The sequence below is a fragment of the Adiantum capillus-veneris genome, chromosome 2 (genome assembly GCF_014529385.1).
Source record: "Adiantum capillus-veneris isolate H3 chromosome 2, ASM1452938v2, whole genome shotgun sequence".
NCBI lineage: Eukaryota > Viridiplantae > Streptophyta > Polypodiopsida > Polypodiales > Pteridaceae > Adiantum > Adiantum capillus-veneris.
Window position 1 is genome coordinate 53,620,454 of NC_140932.1, and position 12,691 is coordinate 53,633,144.

Below are 12,691 nucleotides of genomic sequence, written 5' to 3' on the forward strand. Positions count from 1 at the left end.
ACTGGTAAGTTCTTCAACTTATTGAATAGTTAGAAATATTCGCATCTCCACACGAAGGTTATTATCTCTTCATCTCGTCTGAAGTCCATTTGTAAAAAAGAATAGGTTCGTACATACTGGTAAGTTCTTCAACTTATTTAATAGTTAGAAATATTCGCATCTCCACACGAAGGTTATTACCTCTTCATCTCGTCTGAAGTCCATTTGTAAAAGGGATTAGATTGCAGGGCTCGAACGCAGGCGGCCACAAACAACAGTCAGTTGTCTAAGCCATGCGGGCGATTGGCTTGCGTGATACACGCGCTTCCCTGAATAAATTTTTAAAAAAATCATGAAGTAGCCCCCAGCGTCGCGCGTAGCTGCTGTGGCTGCCTTGCAGTGCAGCAGCCCCCTGGCGTCGCGCGTAGCTGCTGTGGCTACCCTGCAGCAACAGCCCCTGGCGTCGTGCGCAACTGTGCTACCCTACTCGTTTAACCAACGCGCTGACTGAATCATGTTCTAAAGAGGCAAGGCAGCCAACGACAAGCTCGACAATGAGCATTTTGAAAGATTCGGGTTATTAATTCCTTTTTTGAAATGGGTACGACATAGTGGTACTTTTATTAACTTAAACCTACTGGTACTTTTATTAACTTAAATTTGGGTCGTTGAAGGGACGTAAAAGTAACCTAAATTGGGGTCGTTGGAAGGGACCAATTTTTTAATGGTGTTTTAACTACTGGCAGTAGCGCCCACTGTGTTGTCCTATCCTTTCAAACTTTGCCTGGGTGTTTTAATTAGTGGCAGTAGCGCCCAACTGTGTTGTCCTATCCTTTCAAACTTTGCCTCTCAAACCCAACTCTGCAGAGTAGCCTCGACGAAGGCTTCTTTGTATGGAAGAAACAAGCGAGATGACGGCAGCGTAACTCCGTTGTCAAGGGCGTGCGAAACTGTTGCTGTCTTTTCTCTCCGCTAGTAAAGCACGCTTGCTGTTGCAGAGCTCTGAGGTACTCTCTCTTTCTTGGATGGTTTCTTATGACGTTGAAATTCTCTTCTTCTTCTCGCTCACGCTTGTTATCTTTGTGAATTAGAAATGGCAGGTCAACAACCAAATTGGGCCACAATAAACTTGGCTTCCAATAGTCTTAATCACAATGTCCAAACTATAACACAAGAGCTGTCCAACATTCAAAATGTTGGCAACATTTCAATTTTTGCCCAACTTCAAAATTTGACTCAAATTGTCACACAAGGGTTTGAGAATATGTCTGATCGTTTAGACATATTGGAAATCACAATCGAAGAGGTAGAAAAAAGAGCAATCGAGCGTGAAGAACGTGGCATTGTTCGCTCTAGAAATGCAGGTTTGAAATACCATGAAGAAATTGAACCAATATTGGTGAATGGACAAGCGCCACAGAACTTTCCGCTTGCGGTTGGACGATTAGCGATTCTCAACGGCCAAAATACGAATGCCCTCCTCGCTTTCTACGGCCTTCCAATCAATGGAAATTTGAATGAGCGAAGACATCGGCTTGCAAGATTTTTGGGAGTCTTTCTTGTACATTTCTCTCTCTTTCTCTCTTTCTGTTTATATTCATTTATATATCTTCTTTTGTACTTTTTAAAAAATAAATTCTGTTCCTGTAGGGGTAAGAGGCTTTGGGGATTCCATTTGATGGAACTAATGAGGTTTTGGGAAGCAAAGTGGACATTGTCTTTTTTGTCACGTATTGATAGTTCAGTAGCATCCCAACCACTCAGAGGTATACTCGCTCCATGGTAACCTTTTGGTTATTGGCTCTTTGATTGTAATCACACGCTTGTCGGGCTTTGCTGTTCATGGCATTCATTTATATGCATACTAAGTAGTAAGTTTGAGTTGCAGATCAATTATATTTTGTGGAGCTGCTTTTGTTGGTCATACAACGTTCTGAAAGTTATGGTATTGATGAATGTGTACTGATTGGTGAATGCAATTGTTCTCTGTTTCTGCTTGAGGTTGTTTACACATCTTTTTTCATTTTTGCATTAATGATATCTTTATCTTTCTTTAGAGTATTTTTGGTTGTTCTTTCCATAGGGAATTGCAACCAATAAACTTTTGGGTAAGATAGCATCTGCTAGGAATAAGCCAGACGTTGGTAAGTTCGATTTGTCTAATTGGAGTGTTACCTAGTGTGGCAAATTTTGAGGATGGATTGAGGCTGTTTGATGTGAAGAGTAGATAAGAGGATCAAAGCAAGTTCATTCACCAACTCTTGAGACTCTATGGTCGTTCCGATAATAATTGTAGATGGTTCTGCTCATTTTCTATGTTTAAGCGCATTACATTAGTGCCAAGGTGCATCTTTTGTTGCTTTACCGTCTTAACATGTGAATGCTTTATGGTGCCTTCTCAAGATCCAAGGAACCTCTCTTGTTCACATGTTTGGGACGTGTACCACTTGTCTTAGGCTCCTGTCACAGTGGGCCGCCTACCCAACCTGGATTTTTTGAGGTGGGCTCTCGGTTTGTGTCACATTGGGTTATGATGTTAAAGTTTGCCTGTAACAGACTTGGACACTCCAAGTCAAGAATCAATCGCGACAACACCAAATAACCACTTCAAAACAATTCACAGATCACAATAGATTTGCACTGGCCCGGCGGAGTTCCGTGCCTAGAGATATTGGCCCCAAAGACTGGCGCCCCTTTCGGTATTTCTTTATGTATTAGCTCAATGTCAAAGTACAAAGAGTGGTTAGGGTTTCACTCTCACACTCTGCGTCCAGATGCTCTGAGAAGTGAGTCCTAAACCGTGTATAAAGATTACAAGGGATGCCCAAAAGCAGAGCCCCAAAAGCTTCAGAACAAAAGCAATCTCTCTCTCTCTCTCTCTCTCTCAAGAGAGTCAATAATAAAAGCAAATCAACTTTCTCTCTCTCTCCAATTCCTTGCGTAGCAAAAAAGCAAGCAGAATGCGTCGCTAGCTTTTTTTTTCAGGCTCTGCAATTTCCAGGATTCCGTGACTGCTGCCACGTGGCACTGGCGCCAGCTTTTAGGGTTTCTAGCCACTTAGGGTTTCAGCCAGCAGTTAGGGTTTTTGCAAAATTAGGATTTTTGGCAGAAATTAGGGTTTGCAAGATTTTTAGGGTTTCTTGCAAAAATTAGGGTTTCTGTTGTTGGTAGCCACGTCATCACTTTGTGACATTCCCCCCTCTTGAAAGCATTGTAATCAACCGCGATTATGCTTGCAAAACCGACAGAAGCCATAAACCGTCTTAGCAGACACTGATTGTTAGTACCTACGTACTAGGAACACACATCTAGCACATGTACCAAATCGACAGTCACATCACACGACATCAGAGGACATCACAGGACATCACATGACATTCAACATTCATTCGGATCTTAGACCATGATTTATCGGCAATGTAGCTAGCAATCGCATCTAGGTCCAATTGGGACCTCATCAATGTCCGATTTACTAACCCCTATTGCAACCATGTCTATTCGAGATCAATCAGACCAAAATGCTGCAGTCATTTCGTCTATCAGTTCGTGCACTTAAGAGAAGTCAAGAACAAATCAGTATCATAATCAGGAATTCCATTTCATTAAAGTCATACAGCAGAATACTGTTAGCTTTCAATATCCCTGAAGCTCAAAGAGACATCAGTGACTCTAGTATCTAAATCAAGGCATCTGTTGACAAAGGAGCGGAGCGACTCCCCTTTTGTGCATCCCACTTGCACCAGATCTCCGGCCAAGCTGAATTCTGTGTTCCGTTTGGAATAGACTATGCTAAACCAAAAGCATCGAGGTAAAGTTTCACAATCTGAGGAGTATCTGCTAGGTCCTCCTCCTCCATCCACTTCGCATCCAAATCAGGATAGTTCTTGAACTTAACCAAGAACCGCCTTCGGACTTTACCTTTATTCTTTGTATCCTTATGTGCCAAAATCTGTTCAGGTACAATGATCTCTTCATTTTCTTCCACTTCGGGTTGCTCATCAGGCTCCCCATCATCAAACACATCACCCGTAACAGGTTTCAAGAGACTCACATGGAATGCATTGTGAATCCTCCAAGTATATGGCAGTTTCAATCGGAAGGAGACATCATTTATCTTTTCAGTGATCTAGAAAGGTTCGTAGTATCGCATACTAAGCTTTGGAAAAAGCCTCTCCTTTCCCTTTTTCTTTCGTAGGCGTACCTTCTCAAAACGTAAGAGCACCGAATCATTCTCCTTCAATTTCATGTCGCGACGATGGCGATCCGCTGCCTTTTTTTGTCGTTCTTGAGACTTCTGCATAGTCTCACGAACCTTGGCAAAAGCCGTATCTAAATCTCGCGTATATTCATCCGCTTGAAAGATCTTATCTTTCGTGCTTAGGAAGGGTGGAACCTTCGCAGCACCTTCAACAATCTTAAATGGCGCCTTCCCCGTCGAAGAGTGTATCGTGTTGTTGTAGGCAAATTCCACCGAAGGTAAGTACTTTTCCCATTGAGTCTTCTGATCAGAGATATAAGACTTCAATAAATCTAGACCCACTGAATTTGCAATCTCAGATTGCCCATCAGTCTGCGGGTGGAACGATGACGAGAACTGTAACCGCGTGCCAATGTTCTCCCAAATTGCCTTCCAACACAAACTCGTGAATCTGGGGTCTTTGTCGGAGACAATCGTCTCAGGTATGCCATGTAATCTGAAGATCTGGACCACAAACAGTCTCGCTAAGTGATCCGGCTTGACTGTTTTCTTCACTGGAATAAAATGAGCCTATTTGCTAAACCTGTCAATAACAGTCCAGATACCATCGTGACCACTCTGTGTTCTCGGGAGATCAAAAATGAAATCCATCGCAATACTTTCCCAGGGGCGGGTGGGTATGGGTAAAGGCTGTAATAATCCCTGTGCCTTATGCCTGTCAAACTTGACCTTCTGACATACTAAGCAATTGCGCACAAACTCTTTCACATCCTTTTCGAGTCTCGGCTAAAAGAAGTATCTCTCTACCCCCTTCATGGTGGTAGCAATGCCGCGATGAGCCATAAAAGGTGGACAGTGGCATTCAGTCATAACCTTTTTCCTCAACGGCTGTGTAACGCACAACATAGTCTTTCTCATCAAGTAGCCTTCTCGATTGGAGTATCCTGCTACTGTCTCCCCATCCCGTATCCGTGTGAAAATATCTGCAAAATCTATATCTGTGGCATACTGATCGACCATATCCTCGAAGCTCCTATGATGTATCGTGGAAATAGCTAGAACCAACGGCTTTCGAGACAAAGCATCTACCACCACATTCTTCTGTCCCTGCACATGGACAATTTGGAAGTGAAATTGTGACAAGATGTTCGCCCACCGCATCTGCTTTTCGGAAAGCTGCTTCTGTGGCAAGAAGTAGCGCAAACTTTGATGGTCTGTAAAGACAGTAAAATCCGCTCTGAGTAGGTAATGCCGCCACTGTGTAAGAGCATGGATAACCGCGAAAAGCTCTTTCTCATAAATCTGTGCTATCATCTCCGGCCTGGACAACAATCGGCTCTTGTAAGCAATGACATGGCCTTCTTGCATCAAGCCGCACCTAGACTACGATCACAAGCATCACAATATACTTCGAATGACTTCTGCAAGTCCGGAAAAGTCAAAATTGGTCCCGTAGTCAATTTCTCTTTCAATGTCTGAAAGGCAGTCACCTCTGTGGATCCCCACGAGAAAATGACTCCTTTCTGTGTCAAGATATGCAAAGGGAAAGCAACCTCTGCAAACTTTCGTATGAACCGCCTGTAGTACGAACACAGTCCCAAGAAGCTTCTTACTTCATGGACATTCTTCAAATCGGGCCAATCACGGATAGTCTCTATCTTGGCCTGGTCCATTTGCACTCCTGTAGCTGAGACAATGTGTCCCAAAAAGTGTATCTCTGGTAGGAAAAATTCACTTTTCTTTGCATTAATCACTAACTTGTGATCTCGTAATGCCTGAAAGACTTGAAGCAGACGATCTCTGTGTTCTGCCTCATCCTTGGAGAAAACAATGATGTCGTCAAAGAAAGTGCCAACAAATAGCTTGTACTCTCAAAAAATCATATCCATCATCCGGTTAAATGTTGTAGGAGCATTGGTTAAGCCAAAAGGCATTACCAAAAACTCAAATAACCCAAAAGTAGTCCGAAAGACTGTCTTGTAGACGTCTCCCGGTGCGATTCGGATCTGATGATATCCACTCTTCAAGTCAATCCTGCTAAAGCACGAGGATCCCTGTAACCTGTCGAGTATATCATCGATCCTAGGAATCAGAAATCTATTCTTGATGGTGATTTTGTTGAGAGCTCTATAATCGATGCACATCCTCCTAGATCCGTATTTCTTCAAACCAACAATACTGGAGAGCAATATGGTGAAGTACTAGGCTGGACAAGACCCTTTTCCAAGAGGTCTTTCACTTGGTTCATAATCTCTTCATTCTGTGCTCGGCTCACACGGTAAGGTGGCCGGTTCGGTGGTGTGCTTCCAGGTATGAGATCAATGGTATGATCTTCAGGACGAGCATGTGGTAACTCTCCTGGTAGGCCCTCTGAGAAGCAATCAGCGTGAGAGTGGAGAAAATCTTGGCGTTCTTTATCAAGTTCAGACATACTTGTCCTATTCTTATCGCTCAATTCTTTTAAAAAGATCGAGTAAACAAACAGACTGGATTTCATTAATTTTGAAATAGCCGAAGCCGATACAATAGGGACAGACTCGCCCTTCAGTTTAATATCAAGTATAATTGTTTTGCCCTTTTCTGTAGTCAAAGTCGCTTTTCTCGCCTGATAATCGACCACGGCGTTGTTCTTGTGGTACCAAGGAATCCCTAAGAGAACATCACAACCCTCGAAAGGCATTATGAAGAAGTCCTCATGCCCCAAATACCCCTGACAATGCAACTGAAGTTTGCCAATGACAGGTGTAATGGCTACGTCCCTGTCGGGTGCGCTAGAACTGCCTCCGCAAGTGGTCCCATCCGATTGGGAGTAATCTTGAGCCGCGCCACCAATTTCGGTGAAATGAAGTTGGCCTTGGCTCCTCCATCAAAGAAGATCAGGGCCTCTTGATCTTTCACCTTGCCCAAGCTCGGCAAAGTTCTGTACTCTCATCCATGGTGTCGGGATCGGTACCCACACAATCTGGAACTAGTCCTGTTTTTATCTTGCCTTTTCGTCCACGTTCCTTAGCTGCTCTTGAACTCTCAGGCCAATCGTCGTCCTTATCATTCTGTTCTTTTTGTGCCTTTTTAGAGCACTTCGCGGAGATGTATCCATGTTCCCCGCATCCAAAGCACTTTCCCTTCTTGATGAATCGAGCTCGCTCCTGAGGAGTAAGGTTGGGTCGTGCATCCTTTTTCTCTGGGTTGCTCTTTTTCTTTCTATTTTCAGTCCCAGAAGTCTGTTCGGCTCGTTGTGTCATGGCCTTATCTGTAGGGTAGGTCAGACTGCCAGAGTGAATGGCAAAGCCCCGCTTCGCATGACTCATCAACTCCTGAATAGAAGCTGACTTCTGCTCCAAGGAGTGATCTCGGATCTCTGTAGGTAGACCCAAGGTGAACCGCTCAATTTGTTCTCTGAACGAGATCTTCTTGAATGAAGAGGCGGGTAGAAAAGAATTCCAGAATCTCTCATAGTAAGCATTGATTGTATCTTTCTTGGTCATCTGAAGATGGTTCCAAGCAGCTCGTATATCTCGTTCATACTCTTGCGTCAACCAAGAAGAAATAAAAAGCTTCTTAAATTTCAACCATTTAACTGGCGCAGTCTTGTTTAAAAGAAGCGTGGACCACCAAGTACGAGCATTCCCCTTAAAGTAAGAGGCAGCTCTCCGAATCTTGGAGTACTCTGAATAGCGTCCTCCCGCGAAAGCGATGTCAAACTGCTGTATAAAAGACAAAGCCTTCGAAGCATCTGAGTATCCTGAAAAAGTATCAAACTTGATCGAGCGGCCACCTTCCTTAAACTCTCGGACTTTCTTGCTTTTATCTTCGAGAAAGTCATACTGGTTGGCTTTGTAAAAATTCTTCTTGTTCGCATAAAAGTTTCCGTCATCGAAATTTGAGCTGTCTGTAGACGAGTCCTCAGTAGAACTGTCAGTCTCTGGGCGAGATTTAGCCTTCTTTGCCTTTTTCTTGCCCTTTCCGAAGCTTTGTTTCTTGCTTCGCTTTTTACCTTTTCTATCTTCTTCGCTCGAATCTGAAGAGCTAGAAGAACTGTCAGAAGAAGAAGAAGAAGAAGAAGAAGAAGAACTGGGTCCTCCTTCAAATCGAACACATTCCTTCTGTTTCTTTGCCTTGTCAAATGTCGACTGACGACCCAAATATCCAAGGAAGTCAGTGCCTTTCTTCTGCTTTTCACCGTGCTTTTTGGCTTTCTTTTGCGCATCAAAAAGCTGAGCAATCCATGCATCAACCACCTCTTGTAATTCCTTCTCTGAATACTGTTTGTGATCAGAAGAAGGTTTCTTGAGAGCGGGTTTCAGGGGTGGTGTAGTGGTTTTCTGCCACTACGTATGCACTTCCGGAAAAGAAGTCTCGCTCATATATTTTGCCAATTTCAGATCCTTCGGAAAACTGAGCATCATCTTTGTTGCATCGCCGATCAATTGACGACGCTTCATTTCTCTTTGCTCCGCCTGAGTAGGCCGAGGTGGGCCATACTCTCTGCCGGAATCTTCATTGTGATCCCTGCCTGCATCTCCAGATGCAGAGGGAGTCGATCGATCCTTGCGTGAAGCCATAGGTGCCGCCGGAAAAAAAAAATTTGAGATCGGATTTCCCATAGAAGAGAAATCGGCCGTGCTCTAATACCACTGTAACAGACTTGGACACTCCAAGTCAAGAATCAATCGCGACAGCACAAAATAACCACTTCAAAACAATTCACAGATCACAATAGATTTGCATTGGCCCGACGGAGTTCCGTGCCTAGAGACATTGGTCCCAAAGACTGGCGCCCCTTTCGGTATTTCTTTATGTATTAAATCAATGTCAAAGTACAAAGAGCGGTTAGGGTTTCACTCTCAGACTCTGCGTCTAGATGCTCTGAGAAGTGAGCCCTAAACCGTGAATATAAAGATTACAAGGGATGCCCAAAAGCAGAGCCCCAAAAGCTTCAGAACAAAAGCAATCTCTCTCTCTCTCTGACCAATAATAAAAGCAAATCAACTTTCTCTCTCTCTCTCTCTCTCTCTCTCTCTCTCTCTCTCTCTCTCTCTCTCCAATTCCTTGCGTAGCAAAAAAGCAAGCAGCATGCATCGCTAGCTTTTTTTTTCAGCCTCCACAATTTCCAGGATTCCGTACCTGCTGCCACGTGGCACTGGTGCCAGCTTTTAGGGTTTCCAGCCAGCAGTTAGGGTTAGGGTTTCCAAAAATTAGGGTTTCTGCAAAATTAGGAATTTTTGGCAGAAATTAGGGTTTGCAGGATTTTTAGGGTTTCTGGTAGAAATTAGGGTTTCTGCTGTCGGTAGCCACGTCATCACTTTGTGACATGGCCCTTTTCCTCAGCCAACGCCCGTAGAACAGGTGTTTGACAACCCGTCTCTCGTGCTGACCGTCAGAGTTCAAGACCTACGAAGTGCTCTCGTGCCCTACTTTTTGAGGGATGGCCACCACTATGAAAAATTGGCCGGGCTAATGAGGCCGGCCATCTGACAAAGCCTTTGAGCCCAAATCCACTTTTTGGCAGATGAATGAGGCGGCGCCACATCTGCTTGTCCGCACTTTGGGTGCCCGAGTGTGACAGGGGCCTTATTGATTCCACCACTTTGTCATCGAGTAGTTTTCTCATTTGAATTTCACCTCTGATGTTTGGTTAGCATTTAGTCAGGGTTATGATTCATATTTTTTGTCAGAGTATCCTCACACTTACTCATAATATTTATCATCATCACTTGTACCTTTTTTGGTCTCATGGGTCGGTTTGGCTTGTTAAAAATGTTAATAGTATCTTTCTCTCTTTGTGTGGGGATCAAGGGTCAACCAATTGCATCAAAAGCTCAAATTACATCGAATCTATCTAGAAGCTTGAGGAAAGCATCAAAATATGGTTTTGAAGCTTCCTATGAAGATGGCCTAGCATGCAGAGTTTCTCTTCTCTTACGCTTATCAATCGATATGTAGGTACAAATTTATATTTCTCTGTGATAATAATGAAGAGTACTAGCTGTTTATGTCATACTGAGGTGCAATGTTGTCGCGAGTAATTAATCAAGAAGTTAGGCGGCTTTTAATATCGTTGCTCTTTGCCTGCTTCCGTGTAATTTGTTGAAGCAGCTTTAATAGCTTTGAGCTTTGCCTCACATATATCACCGTGGGCAGTTTCTAATATGATGGATGTGCTTCCTTTGAAGAAGTCAAATTTCTTGGGTGGTCAGAAATAGGTGAGGTGAACATTCGTGTTTGCTTTTTATGGTTTGATCTATCTTTTATAAAGGCTGGAAATGACGACTCACGTGTGTCTTAGTGAAATTTTCTTGTCCTAGTTGTGTTTTATGGGTCTTATCAATTTGTGAGGGTTTGAAAGCATGGCATTGCAGTCTTTCTGAGCTACAAATGATATTTTGTTATTAGATTCTCCCTATTTTGCACTTGTTTAATTGCTGTCGATTAGAAACTGAATGCATGCTTTTCAAAATTTGAAGAATTTCTTGAGTATAAAAGAAAAGGTTTGCTTGAAGCTTACAACTGTCATAGAGCTCTATGTAGGCATAATTTCTCTATAATGCTCTTATGTGATGTCCTAATTATTTGCCCAACCTCAGAGTTATATAGAAATTTCTTTTTTCCTTCTTAGAATGTCATTTTCCTCTTCTCCTAATAAAATGCATTTTGTTTTGTGGACTTCCCCTTTTGTGATTGGGTTGTGTGTTTTATTGTCAGTTAGAATGTTGTGCAATGCGAAGGGAAATTATCGTCAACCTCACAACTTGCCAACTTTATTATAGAACTGGAGTTTCTTAACAAAGTGGAGATCATTCAAAGTCATGCTCTATGCCACACACAGTACACTGCAGTTGCTTGCTTCTAGATGCACTGGAATTGGAAGAATTTCTGGCATTAACAAGCTGTTGATATTCTCCAAAAAGTGTGTGAGAAATCATAGAACCAAAGAAGTGCTAAATTTTTGTGAGGGGATCAAGCTTGATACTTTAGTTCCTACTCATCATTATAACAATGAAGATGAAGCTAATAATCCACGCAAGGAAGATATTGGTAATTTTGATGAAAAAACAAAATGAACATTTGCTCTAGGTTGTGCGACAAATGTGTCTGATGATTATGGAACAGAAGGTGAGGAGACAGCCAAAAGAGTTGTCCAATTTGCTGCATCGTTTCGGCTATTTCAGCGACTGAAAGATGCCTTTCTATGCATATGTTTAGCCATTGCTGCAAGTGGTTTCTATAAAGACTGTTTTTCCCTTAAAAAAATTGATTTTTAAAGTTGGTATTTGAAGTCATGCTTCAGAATTTTTCATTTTGAAAAGCATGTTTTGGATATTATTCTACAGGTTCCCAGTCAATCCATTACTTTTTTGGTGATTTATTGCAAGGCCCTAAGGTGCTTCCTGTTAAAGCTTCCACAGTATTTGTGGCAGTTGATAAGCTGGTGGTGAAGCAAAGGTCTGCTAAGGTATCTTAATGATAGTTCTAAGAAGTCTTGTGTGCTACTCTGTGAAAGTGAGAGGCTAAGCTGCACCAGGAATGATGTGCAAGCAAAAGATTCAGATAGTGCACAAAGCAATATTTGTCGGGATGCGGGGTGTGCTACAGTGGATGAGTTGGCATTAAAGTCGTCTAATTCTATATGGCGCCTTGAAGGCCTGGTGGACCATGGCTTGCCCTAAATACGTAATTTTTTGCCTTGTTTTTACTTTTGTAGCAATGGAGTGTGACACTTGGTTTACCTATATCAATACATGTAACCATCTTGCTGATTTGGGTCGGTTCAGCGTTTTTGGTATGCACCTGTTTATTCATTCAAGAAATATCTTTGTTTAAATATTTTGTCTGGCTAGATTGACTATGACAGAGTAGGTCCCCAAATTTGTTTGTTGCACCCATACATTAATGTAGATGTTATCAGTGGATAAACCAGCCATAGCATAGCATGGGGCTCCTAAAATCGTACCGATGAGCACATCGAGTCCAAGCATGCAAGGGCTGCATATCCAGGACTACGAAAAGTGGAGTCTTTCTGCAAGACATTCTCCCTGTGCAAACACTTTTTTTTTTAAAAACCGAGAAAAAGATCCTTCTATTAGTTAATGAAACTGCCCATAGGGCTACAACTACCTCTGCGAGAGAGGGCTAAAACAACCATGATGGGGAGACTCTCCCAATGAAAAAACACCAAATGTACAAAGAGGCTAAATCAAGAGATGGGAGGAGGGAAAAGCCACACAGGTGGACGGTAGTGCCATCTGAGTACACCCTGGACCATGGTGGTAAAAGGCCCAGGACGCCAGAGTCAGAGGAAAGCCTCTCTGCGCTCTCGCATGCGGTCGGAGCTGCCCTGGAGTCTCTCTAGCTGTCCTCTGAGAGTGTGGATCAGCTCTAGCCAAAGATCGCGAATAGTCTCTGTTGGTGGCACGGGGCGAGCCTCAAAGATGCGGAAGCAACGGGCCCGCCAGATGAACCAGAGTGTCAGGCCACTGTGAGCTCCCAACACTCCTCTCTCTCATTGCACCACTC

General features: G+C 43.0%; 1 protein-coding gene across 1 annotated transcript; it reads left to right on the forward strand.

Annotated features, from left to right (window-relative positions):
- The first annotated feature begins 708 nt into the window (after positions 1–708).
- Positions 709–11,970, forward strand: LOC147462801 (uncharacterized). The gene is made up of 5 exons (XM_086527437.1): positions 709–986; positions 1,071–1,540; positions 1,630–1,745; positions 11,509–11,620; positions 11,700–11,970. The coding sequence occupies exons 2-5, from the start codon at positions 1,497–1,499 to the stop codon at positions 11,842–11,844; spliced, it is 417 nt and encodes a 138-aa protein (XP_086383563.1). The 5' UTR covers positions 709–986; positions 1,071–1,496; the 3' UTR covers positions 11,845–11,970.
- The last annotated feature ends 721 nt before the right edge of the window (positions 11,971–12,691 follow it).

Bases quoted from the DNA above. Each gene is read 5' to 3' on its own strand.
- LOC147462801 (XM_086527437.1), top strand. From the start codon at position 1,497: ATGAGCGAAGACATCGGCTTGCAAGATTTTTGGGAGTCTTTCTT. The intron at 1,746-11,508 runs GTATACTCGCTC...ATTATTCTACAG, and splicing joins AGCATCCCAACCACTCAGAG to GTTCCCAGTCAATCCATTAC. The intron at 11,621-11,699 runs GTCTGCTAAGGT...AAGCTGCACCAG, and splicing joins AAGCTGGTGGTGAAGCAAAG to GAATGATGTGCAAGCAAAAG.